At 33.4% G+C, this 20,175-nt stretch overlaps 2 protein-coding genes across 2 annotated transcripts; one reads left to right on the top strand and one right to left on the bottom strand.

Moving 5' to 3' along the window:
• The first annotated feature begins 5,176 nt into the window (after positions 1-5,176).
• Positions 5,177-6,662, top strand: mixl1 (Mix paired-like homeobox). The gene is made up of 3 exons (XM_051139259.1): positions 5,177-5,524; positions 5,626-5,834; positions 5,961-6,662. Exons 1-3 carry the CDS (start codon positions 5,425-5,427, stop codon positions 6,627-6,629), a joined length of 978 nt encoding a protein of 325 aa, XP_050995216.1. The 5' UTR covers positions 5,177-5,424; the 3' UTR covers positions 6,630-6,662.
• Positions 6,663-7,058: 396 nt separating this feature from the next.
• lin9 (lin-9 DREAM MuvB core complex component) lies at positions 7,059-15,034 on the bottom strand. The gene is made up of 15 exons (XM_051137772.1): positions 14,951-15,034; positions 13,946-13,978; positions 13,729-13,820; positions 13,222-13,326; positions 12,981-13,111; positions 12,441-12,566; positions 12,138-12,295; positions 11,367-11,500; positions 11,118-11,243; positions 9,880-9,981; positions 9,713-9,793; positions 9,507-9,632; positions 9,186-9,368; positions 7,856-7,953; positions 7,059-7,716 (listed from the first exon to the last, which is right to left on the bottom strand). The coding sequence occupies exons 1-15, from the start codon at positions 14,979-14,981 to the stop codon at positions 7,611-7,613; spliced, it is 1,632 nt and encodes a 543-aa protein (XP_050993729.1). The 5' UTR covers positions 14,982-15,034; the 3' UTR covers positions 7,059-7,610.
• Positions 15,035-20,175: the final 5,141 nt, after the last annotated feature.

Below are 20,175 nucleotides of genomic sequence, written 5' to 3'. Positions count from 1 at the left end.
AGGATTGCTAAACCTTTTCCACTCTGCAATGCACATACAGACATTTTATAGTATTCAGTTTATTTTTTAGCATGTAAGGAAACAAGGGTTCAAATCATGGCCAATTAGTACTTTTATTCAGTAAGGATGCATTAAATTGATATATATGTTTCTTGAGCAGCAAATCAGCATATTAGAATGATTTCTGAAGGATCATGTGACACTGAAGACTGGAGTAATGATGTTGAAAATTCAGCTTTAAAATATATTAAAATAGACAACAGACATACATCCATTTTCTAAACGGATGCTTGTCCTTGTATTTTTGATCAAATAAATGCAACCTTCATCTGCATTAGAGAAGATCTTTAAAATATGTTTTGGAGCAATTTAGTGTTTACCTACAGCAAACATGCAACAGTTATTTTTATATTTTTTTATATAAGCATAAGCTTTCCTAATTTTGCATTCTTGAAAAACTGGTCTGTCTGTTATGCTTCTTGCAAAAGCTTATACAAGCTTATAAAATACGGTTGAACTGACATTTTGAAGTCTTTAAATGCTCATTTAAAAGGTGAAGCACCTTATTTTGTATGTGTGTTGGGGGTGGAGAGCTTCACACTTCTGCACTTATCTTTGGTGAAGTATGGTCTGGGTGCCAGACTTATGCCAGTGACACTTCTACTTCCTATTCCACCTAATGTACCTTTTATTTTTTGAATGCTGTATATATCTTTGTTTATTGTATCAAATGATCTTGCTTTCCATTTCAAATCAATTTAAAAACACATTCTGATATTAAAGGAGAAGTCCACTTCCAGAACAGCAGTTTAGAGATAATGTACTCACCCCCTTGGCATCCAAAATGTTCATGTCTTTCTTTCTTCAGTCGTAAAGAAATTGTTTTTTGAGGAAAACATTTAAGGATTTTTCTCCATATAATGGACTGATATGGTGCCCTGAGTTTGAACTTCCAAAATGCCGTTTAAATGCGGCTTCAAACGATCCCAAATGCGGTTGTAAAGGAGGAAGGGTCTTATCTAGCGAAACGATTGGTTATTTTCATTTTAAAAAAAAAATACAATTTAAATACTTTATTTTTTTAATCTCAAACGCTCGTCTTGTCTTGCTCTCCCTGAACTGGGCTGGCTCAAGACAGTAAGCGTATGTCAAAAAACTCATCAAAAAAATTATTTCAAAATCATCCTACATCGCTGCAGAAGTACCGACCCAGTCTTTGCAAAGTGAACATGCAAAGAAGATCAAATACCCCTAACAAAAAAGGTAAAACAGCGATATAGGGCGATTTTGAAGTTGAGGGAGAAAATACGATCAGAGTTTGTTGACATACTCTAAGTATCTTGAGCCAGAATACACAGAGTTCAGGGAGAGTGAGATAAGATGAGCGTTTGACATTAAAAAGTATATAAATTGTATTATTTTTATGAAAATAACAGATTGTTTCGCTAGATAAGACCCTTCTTCCTCTGCTGGGATTGTTTACAACCGCATCTGGAATCGTTTGAAGCCATATTTAAACTGAATTTTGGAAGTTCAAACTTGGGGCACCATAGCAGTTCATTATATGGAGAAATGTTTTCCTAAGAAAAACATAATTTCATTACAACTGAAGAAAGAAAGACATGAACCACTTGAATGACAAGGGGGTGAGTACATTACCTGTAAATTGTTGTTGTGGAAATGGACTTCTCCTTTAAAAACAGCAGAAAGGAGCAAAAGTATTGATAATTGATATCTGATGTAAAGGTTTGGCCATGAAATATAAAATACTTTAAAGCCATTCTCTCACAAATTTGAAAAAGTTGGGGTTACACTTTATTTTAAGGTGTCCTTGTTGCAGTCTAATTATAAATTTAAGTACTGAGTAATATTAACTGCATGTACTTACTATATGGTTAGGACTTAGGTTTGGTTTAGGGTTACTTGCATGTAATTATGCATAATTAATTTTTATTATAATAGCAAATACATGTAATGTGTAACAAGGACACCTTAAAATAAAGTGTTACCAACGGCTCATATTTCTTAGATTGTGGCGTCTCAAATGTAACAACGCAGACTGGAACAGAAAAGCTTGTCTGTGGGGTGAAGGGACATTACATTAAAAGGGAATAAAAGCTTAGGAAGCAGAGTGAAAACAAAAGGAAGTCATTAGTGAGAGCTGAATAAAACACCCTCCCTTTCAGACACACCTCTGATAACATCTGCTGTAATCACTACATGCTTAAGCATTCATACTGATAACGTATTTTCTTCTGTCCCCTCCCTTTCCCCTTATAAAAATATACTGAAAATTAATAAAAACATATTGTAAGTGAAGTACTTAATCACAAAAAGTCATGATGTTCATAGGCAGTGACAGTGTTATTTATTTTTGTTTTATTTATTCATTTTTTTGTGCCATTTTTTGCGGATTGCATATCATGTGGCGAGTTATATTTTTTATATTATAGTTTTCTTGTCACATATGCAGCAGTTATGGCTATATTATTGTATAATGTAAATTTAATGCAACATATTGTGCTTTAATCCACTTAAATGAATGTTTTGAATCATGATAATATTCAACGATTGCTGAGGTTTTGATGAAAACCACCAAAATAAGGTTTGATTTTACTAGCCAAGGATGATTGTTTGTGAACAGTAAGATTTTTAATGTGTTTTTTAAAGAAGGATCATGTGACTGGAGTAATGATGCTAAAAATTTCGCTTGGAAATCACTGGAATAAATGCAATTTTAAAATATATTCAAATAGAAAACAGTTATTTTAAATAGCAAAAAGATTTCAAAATTTTACTGTTTTTGTGGTACTTTGGATTCAATAAATACAGGCTTGGTGAGTAGAAGAGACTTATTTAAAAAAACAAACAAAAAAAATTTACTGTTCAAAAACTTTTGACTACCAGTTAATATCATTTTTACATTTTTTACTTAACTTTTTTTTTTTTTTTTTACAACTTTTTACATTTTTCTCTCCTATATATATACCATTCTTCTTGGTTTTTAACGTTTGTTTATTTATTTATTTTTTTAACATTTTCAAAAAAAGAGAGAAGGAAAAACTCTAGACAAATGTCTAGACAAATGATGTGACATTAAGAGCAAAATGTCCCTCGCTAATCCCTCTGTCTATGGCGGTATTTTGGAGGTGAGAAAGCTTTGTCTATCAAAGATGGCAGCCGATGTGTTAATGGCTGATCATTAGCTGCTGCAGTTGGCTGCATCAAAAGACGCTGCCTTATGTTTGATGTTTCCAGATGGTGATATTTGCGAATAGGTGAGTTAATCATTGTGGTCTTGGATCTGATCAAAGTTCAAAATGTTCATCTAGTGGCCTGTAAAACAGGACAAAAGAGGATTAAAGGACTGCATGCATAAGCATTACTGCAAAATGTGTTTTCCTTAGTTTAGTTTATTGTCATTTTAGAAACACACAAGTGTTCAGTGGCGCAAAATGACATTTCACCAGGTCTAAAGTGCAAATTGCAAGTGGGACAAAAAACACAGACAGACTATTTGAACCCCTAATGTAGAGTCTGTCAAGAAAACCTGTCCAAATCATCGTCAGGTTACATGAACAGGTTTTTCTTCAAATGAGGGTTAAAATTGCAGTCAACAGCCCACTGGGCCAAATTTACCTACTTGACATATTGTTCCACGCCATTCAAAAAATCAGTGTTAAAAAGAAACGTTATAAATTGCTTCTAAAATAAGTCATTTTAAAACACCACAACTGTTCGTTTGACTATGGAGACTTTGTCCCAGGGGTTGCTCTTAGAGGTTTAAACTTTTTTCTTTGTTATATGACAGTCACTTTAAAATTATAATACAATAATACATTTAAATTGTAAACTTTTTACCATGCCCTTGCCATTATTTTTTTTTCTCCAAATGCCTTTTATGCATACATTACATTTCACATTTTTATTCTTAAAATCTAAATTAAATTATAAAACTTTTACTTAAAAAAAAAGTACATTTTAAAAACTCAGCTTATATAAAAACAGTATTTAATTTTTTTTTTTTTTTGTAAAATTATTTAGATTTTTGTATATATGTTTTTGGTTTTTGATTTTTGTAAATAAAACAAAATGTAACAAAAATATTGAAATATAAGAAAACCATGCAAAAAATATTATGCTGGAAATGCTTTTGACATTTCACAATTCTGAATTTAATTATAAAACTTTACATTTTACACTGGCAATATAAAAATCAAAGTTTTTTAAATGTATTCTCTCTCTCTCTCTCTCTCTATATATATATTACAGAAATTACATTGGTTGCATATATATATATATATATATATATATATATATATATATATATATATAAAATATAATAATATAATTGATGTATGATTTGTTGGCATAGGACAATATTTGGAAATCTGGAATCTGAGGGTGCAAGAAAATCAAATTATTGAGAAAATCAGCTTTAAAATTGTCCAAATCAAGTTCTTTGCAATGCATATTACTAATCAAAAAAATTGATATATTTACTTATATATATATATAGATAGATAGATAGATAGATAGATAGATAGATTTAATTTAGTAAAATATCTTTATTTTAATTTGATTTTTACTTATGTAAAAATGTAAAAAAAAATATTGAAATATAAGAAAAACATGCAAAAAAGAACAAATTGCATCATAATTCCCTTTACAGCAATATTATGCTGGAAATGGTTTTGACATGTTATTACATATGCATATAAATTATTAATTTAATTATAAAACTTTACATTTTAAATTGGCAATATAAAAATCTAAGTTATATATATATATATATATATATATATATATATATTCTTTTAGAAATTCTTATTCATATATAAAAAATATAATAATATAATTGATGTATGATTTGTTGGCATAGGACAATATTTGGAAATCTGGAATCTGAGGGTGCAAGAAAATCAAATTATTGAGAAAATCAGCTTTAAAATTGTCCAAATCAAGTTCTTAGCATTGCATATTATTAATAAAAAAATAGATATATTTAATTTAATTTATAAATATATTTATAATTTCAGACTTTGTGTTTTCTAAAAATCTACAAGGTCCAATGAAAGACTCAAAGCATCTGATGCATTTCTAAGAATGCTCAAGCCAGCAGTCTGCAGGAAGTGCAAGGCTGCAAACTAATCTAAGGAGCTGATCAGGAAAACATCTCACCCCAACAATACACGTACATGTTTTTTCAAGTCATGTGTATTCGGGTGGAGATCCCATTAAACTCACACACGAACCTTTTACAGATGCAAATGGGCCACGAATGTCAAAAATTCACACCTGCGTCCTGCCGCTTCTCGGCTCACTTTGATCACCTCTGAAGGAAGGCAGGCCCACTGGATATATAATGCCATCCGAAGAGAAGTCAAATCACTCCAAGCTGAACACCAGTAGGACTAGGTCACAATGGCAGTTGTGCACGGAAACCTTGGGAATGGACACTTAAAACAATTCCAGTTGTTTCCTACCGCGGATTTGGAAAGGAGGACTAACATGCACACAACAGGTGGGTGTTCACAAAGATATCTTCAGTGAAATGCATTTGAGAGTGATTGAGTAAACAATACATTTAACCTAAATCTTTTTTTTTGCTTATTTTCTTATTAGATTACGCACCTCAAGACAGGATGAAGTTCCTCAATGGCGCCTCCAGAGCGGACAGCGCGAACTTGTTTACGCACCGCAGAAAACGCACCAACTTTACGCAACAGCAGATTGACGTTCTGGAGAAAGTTTATTTGGACACCAAATACCCTGATATTTATTTGAGAGAGAAACTTGAGGCACTGACCGGCTTGCCAGAGTCGAGAATTCAGGTGAGATTTATGTTATGTTCCTCAGGAAAAAAATGCTTATTATTAAAGAAAACTCCGAGGATAGTTTTCACAATTTTTCCTGATAATGGCATCAGGTTGCTAAACAAATCTCAATTTTCTATGCAGGTGTGGTTCCAGAACCGAAGAGCCAAGTCACGGCGCCAGGTTGGAATTCCAGTTCCAAATAAGACCAGTGGAAATGTCCTGACCCCCAACAATCTTCTTATGAACCAGTTTGCGACACATCCAAACCACACTGGACTGGAGACACACAGACCGCCAAAGTTTGCCACGAGGGACAATTTTAGTCAACAGCTGATCAGCTCTGATGAGAAGATCTGCACCATGAAAGGTGACATTTACAACCCAACTACGATTCCATGCATGTTCAGCAGAACCGAGGAGAGCCAGATCAAAACAGATCACCTGAGCGTCGTGGTGCCACGCAACTACGCACAGCAGTATCCGAAGGGACACGGACAGTTTATGAACACAAGCCATGCTAAGTCTACAATGAAGCAGTTTTTGGTGGAGTATGATAACTTTCCTCCAAACAAGACCATCGGGCCAGAGATGAAGGTTGTTATTCCACCTCTCCCATCGCAGAATAATTTCATGATGTCCTCTTCATCTCCCAAACACGTTGGCTGTTCTGTCCAAAACATTCCGGGGAAGGTCCAACCTGGAAGTTTTGGAACTTTCTCTCCTATTAGAGCAAGTGAAGCTGTTGAGTTCTCAGATTCCGACTCGGATTGGGAAAGAGAAGCCATGTCTGGTTTCAATGGGTTTATTTAGCTTTTTCACTTTTAACACTGAGTTTTGAAGAACATTTAAGGTTTGAAAATCAGATATTTATTGTATATTTCAGATATTATTGTATATTATGTTACGTGTGATTGTCACACAATATGGGTGTAAAATAAGACATTCTGCATTCATAATAAAATTTTTTATAAAACATCAAAATACAGACTCTGAGCCTTTATGAAGATAGAAATCAATTTATTTACAAACGTTGTGTCATGCATACACTTGAAGGTTAGAAAACCCCCACACAGAACTAACGCATTTAAAACGTACACCAGTGGGGCATTTGGGAGATTATTTCTTCTAAGGACAAGACAAACTGTTTCATACCACACAGCTGTCTATTATAGGACTTGTATAAACAGATTCGTTGCTTTGCAAAAATACCTAAATCTGGCAAGTCAAAAAATGTCCACATTACCCTATATATGATTGATTTATTGATATATTTTGAGTGAACTGTACAGTTATCTACAATGTACATATTTAAAACATACAGAACAGTTTAAAACAGACAGAACAGTACCTCATCTCTCAGGAGAAAGAGACAGAGGAAATAAAATTATACAAAACGGTTTTAGTCAAACAAACTGCACCAGTAAGGAGTGTCTTTCAGCAAACACCCTAGTTGGAAACCACAAATAATAATAATAATAATAATAAAAAGGGGGAACTTAAATATCAAATTGAGTGTGAGCAACATCTGAAATGACGTCAAACGATCACATCTACAAAACAACTTCACACTCCACTTTTTTTTGCTAGCTAGCTGAACATCTTTAGACACTTTGGTGTCTTTGGGCAGGGATTTTTAACGCTACTTGTGCAGGTACAGTTACTGAACACACATTCTGACCTTTCGTAACATGAAACAGAATGAACACAAAAGAACAAAGAGGTGAGCTGAAGAGGCGAGTCGCTGTTCGTGTTTGAGATTGGATTCCCGGGAGGTGTGCAAGTTTATTTCAGTCACGTTCTGTTGGTGTTGTTGGCAGAGAAAGCATGGAGGTTGCCCAGCTGGCTCAGACCGCTCTGTATGTGTGCTACATGGATCTCCACATTGTCCTGAAAACAACTGCAGAACACAGATTATTGTAGGTGATTTAATTTCTCGAGTTCTGTTAGATGGTATCGGCACTGTGCGACTAGAGCTTTCAAAACGGGGGGAATAAATGGACAAAAAACAACAGAAATGAAATCAAAGTATGTATTACCTGAGGTTGGAGTCATCTATTGAACTCTTTATGTCATTCAGAGAGTCTGTGAGTGATTTGAATTCAAATGAATTCAGGTCTCCCCCTTCGGCCAAACACTGCATTAAATAAAGAGAAATATGATCAGGATTTAATGTGAAGTGCATGTGACATTGTGGCACTTGAAAGTGCTTGACAGAGCTAAACTAACAACAGAATTGAGCAACTGAGCTGTTAATTGATCAGCATTGATCATGCTTCTATGTACATACTTTTAGTACGGAAGCTTATTTCTGCCACAGAACAAATAAAAAAAAGGTAATGGCAACTTATTTCACAATTTTGAAATTTGTTTCAGAAATAAAAGGGGAAAAAAAGTCTGAAAAAAAGTCTGAAAAGTCAAATATCAGATGAGTCAGAAAAAACCTGTTACAATTACCTTTTCTATTTAGTGGCAAAACAAAAGTCAGAATTACGAGATGTAAACTCAGGAAAAAAAATGAAACGGTGAGATGTAAACTCAGAATTCTGAGGGAAAAATGAAAAAATGTGAGATGTAAAGGGGGAAAAAAAGAAAAATCGTTAGATGTACATTCAGAATTCCAAGAAAAAAGAAATTGTGAAATGTAAACTCAGAATTCCGAGGAAAAAAAACAAAACATTGTGAGACGTAAACTCAGAATTCTGAGGAAAACTTTTTTTTTTTTTTGAGATGTAAATTAGAAAAATTGTTAGATGTAAATTCAGAATTCCAAGGAAAAAAGGAAACATTGTGAAATGTAAACTCACAATTCCAAGGAAAAAAGGAAACATTGCGAGATGTAAAATTAGAATTCCGAGGAAAAAAACAAAACCTTGTGGGATGTAAATTCTGAGGAAACCTTTTTTTTTTAGATGTACATTAGAATTTAGAGGAAAAAAAGGAAACACTGTGAGATGTAAACTGAGAATTCTGAGGGGAAAAAAAACGAAAAATTGTGAGATGTAAACACAATTTAGAGGGAGAAGAAAAAAAGAAAACTTGTAAGAGAGACTCTGAGGGGAAAAAAAAACCTTGAGATGCAAACTTAGAATTCTGAGGAAAAAAGTAAAAACTGTGAGATGTAAACAGAATGCAGAAAATAAAGTAAGATGTAAAGACAGAATTCAGAGAAAAAAGTAAAGACTGTAAATTTTGATGTAAATTCAAGGGGAAAAAAAGATGCATAAAAATTTGCAATTACTTTTTTCAAATGTTAATTCTGTGGTGAAAATAACTACCATAGTGATAAGGAATGCTTTCTTCAGAAAATGTAAAAATGTTCTATGTTGCTGTAAATGACATGCAGAAGTAAACAGTTTAGTCTGGTACCCTGATCTGCAGGAGGAGTGCCGTGAGGCGAGAGACGAGTTGGGTAAGGCTGGGGCTCTGGACGCGCTGTTCTCCGTCAGGCAATGCATTACTCTGACGCACAACTTCCTGTGACTCTTCTTCACAGCGCCGTCGCAACTCACTGGGCTGATCTGCAGGCTGCATGCCCTGATCTGGAGCCAGCTGAACAGAGAAGATCATGGAAAGTAAATGAGATTTGAATACATGTTTTATGTCCAGGATTCTGTGAAGAAAACCAGAACTGAAAGTCTAGAAAGCAAATGTGGTTATGTGGGGGTGAGTAAAAAGAAACATACGTACCTCATAGCAAAACTGCTGTACTTCATGAAGGACTTTGTTGAGGTCTTTATTAAGCTGTTCCAGGTCCAGAACTGTTGTGGCATATCTCTTCTGCAAGTCCAACCCAATCGGCATGGAATAGGACTTCTGCAGAGAAACAATGAAAAAAGTTACATGACGTACTATTAAATTAACATGTACAAAATCAAGGCACTTTGAAATCTTACCAGCTTCTCAGCCTCTGTGTTCATCTCCTTCAAATGCTTTATGTGTTCTTTTTTAATCATGAGGATTTTGGACAGGCGTGTCTAGTAGGAAAATAAAATAAAATGTTGAAATTCTGTGTAAAATGAATGCCAAGTAATTACACAACATTAGTGATGGCAATTCTCACCACTTGCACAAGAAACTTGACAGGAAAGCCGCCCAGTGTCTCTCCATCAGTTCCTGTCAGTTTACTTCTCCAGGGGGACTGACTGAACAGAGGGTCATTATCCTGGGAACAGACCAAGAAGAGGCTATGAGTAATTTCCTGAACATTTTAGTGCAATTACTACTGGATATTTATTATTCATGTCCGTAGTTCTCAACTAGTTTTGCTTTCAAACCCAAATTTTACACTGAATAAGAAGTGTGAAGATTATCATAAAAGCAAAAACAACAACATTCTTAAAGGAGAAGTCCACTTCCAGAACAAAAATTAACAGATAATGTACTCACCCCTTGTCATCCAAGATGTTCATGTCTTTCTTTCTTCAGTTGTAAAGAAATTATGTTTTTTGAAGAAAACATTTCTGGATTTTTTTTTCCCATATAGTGGACTTCTATGGTGCCCTAAGTTTGAACTTCCAAAATGTAGTTTAAATGCAGCTTCAAACGATCCCATATGCAGTTGTAAACGATCCCAGCTGAGGAAGAAGGGTCTTATCTAGGTAAATCGGTTATTTTAATTAAAATAATACAATTTATATGCTTTTTAATGTCAAACGCTCGTCTTGTCTCGCTCTGCCTGAACTGTTTTTTCCAGTTCATGATAGTTGAACTTCAAAATCGTCATATATCGCTGTTTTACCTTTTTTGTTAAGGGTGATTGATCTTCTTTGCATGTTCACTTTGCAAAGACTGTGTCGGTACTTCTGCAGCGATGTAGGATGATTTTGAAATGATTTTTGAAGTTGAGGGAGAAAATACGATTGGAGTTTTTTGACAAATGCTAAATGTCTTGAACCATAACACACAGAGTTCAGGGAGAGCAAGACAACACGACCGTTTGAGACTAAAAAAGTATTTAAATTGTATTTTTTAAATGAAAATAACTGATCGTTTTGCTAGACAAGACCCTTCTTCCTCGGTTGGGATTGTTTACAACTGCATTTGGGATCGTTTGAAGCCACATTTAAACTGCCTTTTGGAAGTTCAAATTTTTGTTCTGGAAGTGGACTTCTCCTTTAAATCAAACACTAAAATGTATTAATGGCCCAGCAAAAACACTTTGTGGCATTATTTATTATTTGCATTTAGAATTGTTTTGTCTGCAATACTAGCAGAACAAAAATCTCAGAAACATTTCAGGATCATGACATACCAGTTAACTACCCCATTCTTAAAGCACATTAGACAGCCCCATTTTACCATTAAGATGGACTGGGTGGAGCCGGGATATGACCCACGGGGTGGGGTCAGAAAGTTCTGGAAACGAGGTGGCCGCTGTTTCTGAGCAAAAGCAGATATGGGCATCGTCTCATGAGGTTCATTACTCTGGAAAGAAAGAATAAAAGAGTTAGCCATTCAAATCAAAAGTCACTTTACTGTTTTTATTAACAGACTTAACAACACCAAATCTATCAAGGTTATTTCTGACAATTACAGTAATTTTCTTACAAGCACTTCGTAGTCAGGAACAGTGTGCGTGCCGAGCCCATTTCTGTCAAAGGTCACGCGATATGTTGCTGCACTGGTATCTACTGCATCAATCTGACCGGTAAACAGCCCATCATGGACACCCCTAAGACGGGCTACAGTTTAAAAAAAAAAGAAGGATAAAATAGTTTAATTTCATTAAAAACATTGTTACCCTGGACCACAAAACCAGTCATAAGGGTCAATTGAGATTTATACATCACCTGAAAGCTGAATGAATAAGCTTTTCATTGATGTATGGTTTGGACAATATTTGGCCAAGATACAACTATTTGAAAATCTGGAATCTGAGGATGCAAAAAAAAATCTAAACATTGAGAAAAGCACCTTTAAAGTTGTCCAGATGAAGTTCTCAGCAATGCATATTACTAATCAAAAATCAAAAGTTTTGATATATTCACGGTAGGAAATTTACTAAGTATCTTAATGGAAATGATGATGATTTTTGGCATTAAAAGAAAAATCAATTTTGACCCATACAATGTATTTTTGGCTATTGCTACAAATATACCCGTGTTACTTAAGACTGGTTTTGTGGTCAAGGGTCACATTTCATTTTACAAAAAGACATTAGCTCAATAAGCAAAAATTACATGAAGGAAAAGCTACAATATCTCTCGATCAAGTTAATTCTAACTAAACTCACAATCTAAAGACAGACCAAGTCTATTTCAAGATGATTTTACACATCTGCTGATTGCGTCAGATATCAAATAAGTATAAGATCATCACCTGTAACTTTAGTGCCAATGACCAAGGGCAAAGGAATCTCATCTGGCAAGTCTTTGCATAGAGACATATCTGTGATTTTCCTCTGCTGCAGGAGACGCATCTTCTGCCTCTTTTGTTTCAGAGCCATTCGCTCTTCAGCAAAGAATGCTGAGGAACATCTGAAAAACATGACACATAAGACTATTTGCATTCTAACCAATCTATTGAATTCCAGTCTATACATATACATATTATAACTGTAAATAATGAGTATGTTATGGGTATTTAATACTGTGCAATGTTAAAACTGATCAGTCAGTTAACCTTCGAGGTTTGCCCATAAGTCTTCTGATTGTTCCCCATTCAACTCTGGTCAACTTTCTGGTCTTTAGATTGGGAAAAGACTCCTTGAGACACAGGCAAAAGTCATTGTCTCCTTCAAATAAAGGCCTAAAGAACAGAAAAAGAGGACAACAAAATAAGTGGTCTAGCAATATGCCAATATAATGCTGATATTTAGAGAATACAAATTAAAGTTAGCAAATGTACATAATACTGTTTACACAATATTTATCTCATATTTTTTTTTTTATTATAGAATGACAAGAGTATTAGAAGAGTTTGAAACTGATACATGGGGCAATAAACATTTTTATTAATCAGCCAAGCAGACTATTTAGGCCCATTTCCTGGGTCTATTAATATTAATAATCTATTAATAATAAAAATGCAACGTCATATTTACGGAAAGCAGACACTACCCTTGCTTTCCAATACTCAAAATGATTAAAATATAAGAAAGTGAATATTAACAGTACAGGAAATGCACACACTGTCTGGAAATATAAGGTGCGCAGAACATACCTGTCAATATTTGAATAGAACCATTCGTAGATGCACCATTTGTGAGCTTTGGGAAGTTTGAGCAAGTTTCTTAGTCTCAGTCCAATTTTCTGTGAAGCCCTTTTGTCTGGTGTTGTGACATTTGTAAGTTTCTGCAATGACAAACATTAAATTTTTTCAAGTTTTGCAAAAACAATGACTTTTAGGTCAAAATATGAATCTATCCTTCTGATTAAAAGCACATCCTGGACAGTGCTTGTACCTGAGGCACAGTGGTGACCCTCTGGCTCCTCCTAGGAGATCTGGAGGCGAGCGGCCGCTCCTCATCCTCACACGACAGTCGACTTCTTTTTGAGCTCCTTGTTGGCTGAAGGGCAAAGCAGACAGGAGACATTTAGGGAACAGTAAACATCAAGACGCAAAAAACAACTACTATAGTCAGGTTAGGCACCATATTGAATTCAAGGCATATGAAAAGGAGACTGTGACAGACCATCGTTACAATGGAACACTCTGTATAAACATCCTGTATAAAACTCATAACTTTCATAATGTTTTATAGTTTTTAATCTACTAAAAGTTGTTTTAAACACATTTAATCACCTGAACAATCCCTATGTCGTTAAACAACAGTGCAGTCCACTGAATGCACTGTACTTTTAACCCTCACAGCTTTGTTTTTATTCCCATTAAATATTAAATATGCCGCTATGGGTGAAAATGCAGCAAACAGTACAACAACAAGCATGAAGATTTAATGACAACTTACTGTTTCCACAGAAACATAACTGCTTCGTCCCCTGGTGGTCTGAGATTTTGGTAAATTGTTCTTCTCATTTAGAGTATTAGACAAACTTCCTTCTGCAGAAAAGCAAAACAACAATGCCAACAATTACTCAGCTGTGGCTGAGATGTAAAGACTCAGCATTTTTGTGAAAATTTACAATGCAATAGTTGCGAGTGTCACAAACTGGAGATTAACCTACCTCTTAAACTTACAAGAGCTTTAGCTGAAGAGCCTGAAGACAAAAGAACAACTGATGAACAATGGACAACTTTGACATATATTTAAACATAACATTGTCAAAAGTAAGATATAATTAAGCATCTAAAAAAATAAATCTTAAAAAATCTCATCTGCAACATGTCAATAATGTTTGTTTACAACTTTAAATTATACATGTACTTTTATAATGTATTTTTTACTTAGATAACTAACCAGACTGAGCCACTCAGTAACCACAATCTCTAGCTGCTCATAGTACTGACTATATTATAATGTGTCATTTATCACTGCCCTAGTTCAATATGCAAACACTGCAAATATTAACAGTAATAATTATAAAGCAATAACAATAAAAACAACCGATCAGCACAGCTAAGGAACCACTTCCTTTGCGATCCTAATGCAATAAAAACAAAGCATACACATGACAGTGGAAAAAAATCCACTGAGATTTGTGGTGATAAACCAGATAAAATCTAGACACCAGCTTTGCATCATATACAGAGTGTATTTTTAACATATGAAGACTGTTGTGAACATATGGAAAGTGCTTATTTATCACATGCAGAGTGTTTTACTACACAAACAGACTGACACTGACAAGAACAACAAAACCAAGCAGCTGTCATCGAGTTACGACCCTATAAATGTCTGTGAAGTTAAACTCTGTCCGTTTTATAATCACCACACCACTGCTTTCAACCATAACATTAGTTTTGGTTACAAATAAAGCAGTATAAAGGAACGGTTAGGCGAAAACCTCTTCAGGTACGATATTTATTTATAGTAGTAGCCTCTGAAAGCTAACTGTTAGCTCGTTAGCACCAGCGCTAATAACTTTGCGTCTATTTTAACACCGCTCACAACAATGAAAAACACTTGAAATGTACGTCAAATAACATGCGTTATAAAGCGCCTTGAAACTGTACACATGCTCGGCAAGAGAGTTATGAAGGTCTAGTGAGGAGTTAGTTTTATTACTCACTCTCGTCTAACAGCTGCTCGAGCTCCGCCATCTTGAATTAGCCGCGCCGGTTTTTCAAAGGCCGAGTGCCGCGATGCATTGTGGGACGGAGAGGGCAGTTCAAACACTCCACAGTCTGCGCTCACAAACTATCAAAATATTATAGATTTTATGTAGAGGGTATGCAAAATACCTTAAAATACACCAGGATTGATCAAGTACGGTGTTTTCTAATATCGTAGGCAGTTTTTTTTTTTATACAGGTTTGAAAGATTTCCCCATATGACTAGGTATCAGGAACATTTTCTCAACCAGGGGACTGGGGTCCATTAGGGGGCCTCAGGTTGACTTAAATGATCTAAATTAACTTATATTCAAATAATCTAACTAAAAACGTAAAATTAGGATGTTAACTGAGTATTTTTTTATTATTTATAACCAGTGTTGGGAAGGTTACTTTGGAAAATAATAGGTTACAGATTACAAATTACTCTATTTAAAATGTAATAAGTAGTGTAACTTTTCTATTACTTTAATAAAGTAATGTAACTTATTACTTTTGATTATTTTTTGATTACTTTTCTAAATTTCTAATTGTTAATCATTTTAAAACATTTAAATTAGGCAGAGTTAACGTTACAGTAGCACTCAACACTGATTACTGTCAGACTTTCAAAATCCTTTATCACTTGAATTAAGATTACACTGTGTGCATAATTATTAGTCACGCTAATATTTTGGTCATATTTTTTTTTCCAAGCACATTTTACCAATTCCAAACCACATCAATCTTAATAACTGCTATTAATTTTGTATTTAATCATTTATACATGATATATATTTGTCCATGAAGGCTGGAAGTGAAAAACTCCTTATATTCAGGTGTGCGTAATTATTAGGCACGTTTTCTTTTACATATAAAAAAAGCCAAAAAAGAGATTTAACCCAGGCTGAAAAGTCAAAAATTATTAAATGCCATGAGAAGGATGCAAAACTAATGCAATACTAGAATTTGCAAAGTTAAGGCATGACCATTGGACAGAGAAATGCTCGTTGGGTCAGCACAGTGACAAAAAAAAAACAGTGGAGAAGAAAAGACACATTAACTGCAAAAGAATTAAGAATTAAAGTAAAGAATTAGCTTTGAAACCATCAGGAACCATTTAGTCTCCAGCGCCACCATTTTCCAGAGCTGCAACCTACCTGGAGTCTTCAGAAGTTCAATGTGTCAGGTTCTCAGAGACTTTTCTTGGGTGAAAAATCCTAAAAAATGACCCTCATTTAAAGAGAATAACATGCTGAAGTGTTGTGAAATACATGAAGACTGTTTTCTATAGGCTTTATAGACAGATAAGTTGAGAGTGACTTTTGAAGGACCAGCATCAAATCCTCTTATACCACTCTTTCAAGAATTTATCTTCCAAAATCTGGCAGTAAGTTTTGGGAGTTCATTTTAGTCCATCTCTGCAAGTCAGACTTTTCAGGATAGGAGATAGACTAAACATGAACTCCCAAAATGTGATTCTGGAAGACAAATTCTTGAATCAGAAGTACAAGAGGATGTGGTGCTGGTCCTTCAAGAGTCACTCTCAACTTATCTGTCTATAAAGCCTATAAAAAAACTGTCTTCATGTATTTCTTAACACTTCAGAATGTTATTCTTATTAAGTGAGGGTCATTTTTTAGTTTTTTTTTTCTCAAGCAAAGTCTCTGAGAACCTGACACATTGAACTTCTGAAGATTCCAGGTAGGTTGCAGCTCTGGAAAATGGTGGTGCTGGAGACTAAATGGTTCCTGATGGTTTCACAGCTAATTCCTTACTTTAATTCTTAATTCTTTTGCAGTTAACATGTCTTTTCTTCTCCACCGTTTTTTTTTTCTCACCGTGCTGACCAAACGAGCATTTCTCTGTCCAATGGTCATGCCTTAACTTTGCAAATTCTAGTATTGCATTAGTTTTGCATCCTTCTCTTGGGCATTTAATAATTTTTGACTTTTCAGTCTGGGTTAAATCTCTTTTTTGGCTTATTTATATGTAAAAGAAAATGTGCCTAATAATTATGCACACCTGAATATAAGGAGTTTTTCACTTCCAGCCTTCATGGACAAATATATATCATGTATAAATGATTAAATACAAAATTAATAGCAGTTATTAAGATTGATGTGGTTTGGAATTGGTAAAATGTGCTTGGTAAAAAAAAATATGACCAGAATATCAACATGCCTAATAATTATGCACACAGTGTATAATAAGTAAGGGATAATATACATCTTTATTTTGCAATAACAACTGGTGGATGTACATTATCCGACTTATAACACAGCTGCTTGCCACAAAAGTAAATAATCAGACATGAAACACTGGTCTGAGCTGAAATATTTAAATGCAAAGCTTCCATGAAGAAATCAGTTGCTAGCAAGTGGCAAGTTGACAGAATTAAGAAATTGTAAACATAACATTGAATTGGGTTTTAACACTTTATTAGCTAACCAAACGCAAAGGTTCCACCAAGGAAAACTATCACGCATATAGCGCTGAATTAAGTTGCCCGGATGAGTCTGAGTTAGTGGCTTTTACCGGTTGTTATCTGGGAATAACACACCTTGGAATGTCATGACTGACCAATCAGAATCAGGCATTCCACAGAGCCATGTAATAATTTAATTTAAAGCACAGCCACCACAAATTCAGACTTAACAACTTGCTTTGAGATCATTCTGAGGTTAAATACAAATTTGAAATCATAACAAGAAATAGTTTAATAGCTATGATACTGGTTTTGAAATCAAATGTTTGCATAGTTATGACAGGAATACCTTGGTAAAAAACAATTAATCTTAAAAAATAAAGTATATGCATAAACCCAAATAGGAAATAAAACAGCTAAGAATAAGCATGTGTCCTATTCTGTGTCCTAAACTCCTGAAACACTGGTGTCTCATTTTAGAGCAGTCAATGCAATTTTGGAAAGAAGTCAATTAAATCTGTATGTGGGTGTGTGTGAAAAAAAATTCAGATGTAACCCCCTTTGTAATCATTAACATTTTCAAAAGTAACTGTAATTTAATTACATATTTTTTCTCAGTAACTGTAACTAATTACAGTTACATTTATTTTGTAATTAAATTACGTAATTCCGTTACATGTAACTAGTTACTCCCCAACACTGTTTATAACATTTAATTGATAAAAATGTATTATGGACTATTGTTTTCATTAAAGAATGTACATTTCTTAAAACCTACGGAATCACAAAATAATAGTGGTTAATTAATTTAACATTTACACTCCCATTTCTGTTTATAAACAAGCAGCTTTATCATATATACAGCAGAACATACCAGATAAAATATTAAAGCTAATGGGTTTTTTGAATATTGTGCCTTCAAGTACAAAAGATTGAGAACCACTTTAGTTTATTTGTTGTAAAATCATAGTAACCACAAATAATGCATGGCTGTTAGTGTCAGAGACACATACACAGTAAAAACATAGTACCACAGTGTTTTTTAGGGGGTAGTCTAGGGACTATATTTTATATTTATATTTTATCGATCCTGCAGGTGTAACCATAGTTTTACTGTGGGATTTTATGCAAATCGGATATCAAGCAGTTTATTTTTTCTTTCTTTCTTTTTCTTTTTTTAATGTAGTAAGCCCATAATACATTTTCATGAACATTTGGTCAGAAAAGATGTTGTGCATGCAAGTACTTAGCAATTTTAATTACAAAATGTACTGAAATTGATTAACATCAACGGTAGTAAAATTTATTTTCTTTTTGTTATTTCTTATTTACTCTAAATTCTTATATACACAAATGTTTCTAAAACTGAAAAAATGTATATCAATCATAGTTATTTTGTTTTTTAAATGTATATCAACCATAGTTTTTTTGTTTGTTTTTTAATGTAGCAAACCCATAATAAATTTTCGTGAAGATTTAGTCAGAACAGATATTTTTCATGCAAGTACTGAGCAATTTTAATTACAAAATGTACTGAAATAGATTAGTCTGGTACATTTTACTTAAAATATCAAAGGTAGTAAAATGTAGTCATTTTTTGTTATTTCTTATTTGCTCTGAATTCTCTTACACACAAATGTTTCTGAAACTGAAAAAAAAATTCTATCAATCATATTTTTTTAATGTATATCAACCATAGTTTCTTTCTTTTTTTTTTTTTTAATGTTGTAAACCCATTAGTCAGAACAAAAATTGTGCATGCAAGTACTGAGCAATTTTATTTACAAAATGCACTGAAATAGATTAGTCTGGTACATTTTACTTAAACTATTAATGGTAGTAAAATTTAGTTATTTTCTTTTTGTTTTTTCTTCTTATTTTTTCTGAATTCTCTTATACACAAATGTTTCTAAAACAAAACAAAAAAAGTATTTAAATCATAGTTATTTTCTTTTTTAAATGTATATCAACCAGTTTTTTTTTTTTAATATAGTAAACCCATAATTTTTTGTGAAGATTTGGTCAGAACAGATATTGTGCATGCAAGTACTGAGCAATTTTAATTACAAAATGTACTGAAATAGATTAGTCTGGTACATTTTACTTAAACTATCAATGGCAGTAAAATGTAGTTATTTTTTGTTATTTCTTATTTAGTCTGAATTCTCTTATACACAAATGTTTCTGAAACTGAAAAAAAATAATTTATTAATCATATATTTTTTTAATGCATATCAACCATAGTTTCTTTTTTTTTTAATGTTGTAAACCCGTAATACATTTTCATGAAAATTTAGTCAGAACAGATATTGTGCATGCAAGTACTGAGCAATTTTAATTACAAAATGCACTGAAATAGATTAGTCTGGTACATTTTACTTAAAATATCAACGATAGTAAAATATAGTCATTTTTTGTTATTTCTTTTTATTTACTCTGAATTCTCTTACACACAAATGTTTCTGAAACTGAAAAAAAAAAAAAAAAAAAAAAAAAATCAATCATTTTTTTTATGTATATCAACCATGTTTTTTTTTTTTTTTTTTTTTAAAGTGTTGTAAACCCATAATACATTTTCATGAAAATTTGGTCAGAACAGATATTGTGCATGCAAGTACTGAGCAATTTTAATTACAAAATGTACTGAAATAGATTAGTCTGGTTTATTTTACTTAAACTGGTAGTAAAATTTAGTTCTGTTTTGGTATTTTCTCTTGTTTACTCTGGATTCTCTCATACACAAATGTTTGTGAAACTGAACAAAACAGAACCATT

This window comes from Labeo rohita, chromosome 20 (assembly GCF_022985175.1).
Source record: "Labeo rohita strain BAU-BD-2019 chromosome 20, IGBB_LRoh.1.0, whole genome shotgun sequence".
Classification (NCBI taxonomy): domain Eukaryota; kingdom Metazoa; phylum Chordata; class Actinopteri; order Cypriniformes; family Cyprinidae; genus Labeo; species Labeo rohita.
The sequence above is the reverse complement of the archived record's forward strand: the minus strand, read 5'-3'. Positions and strand labels throughout refer to the sequence as shown.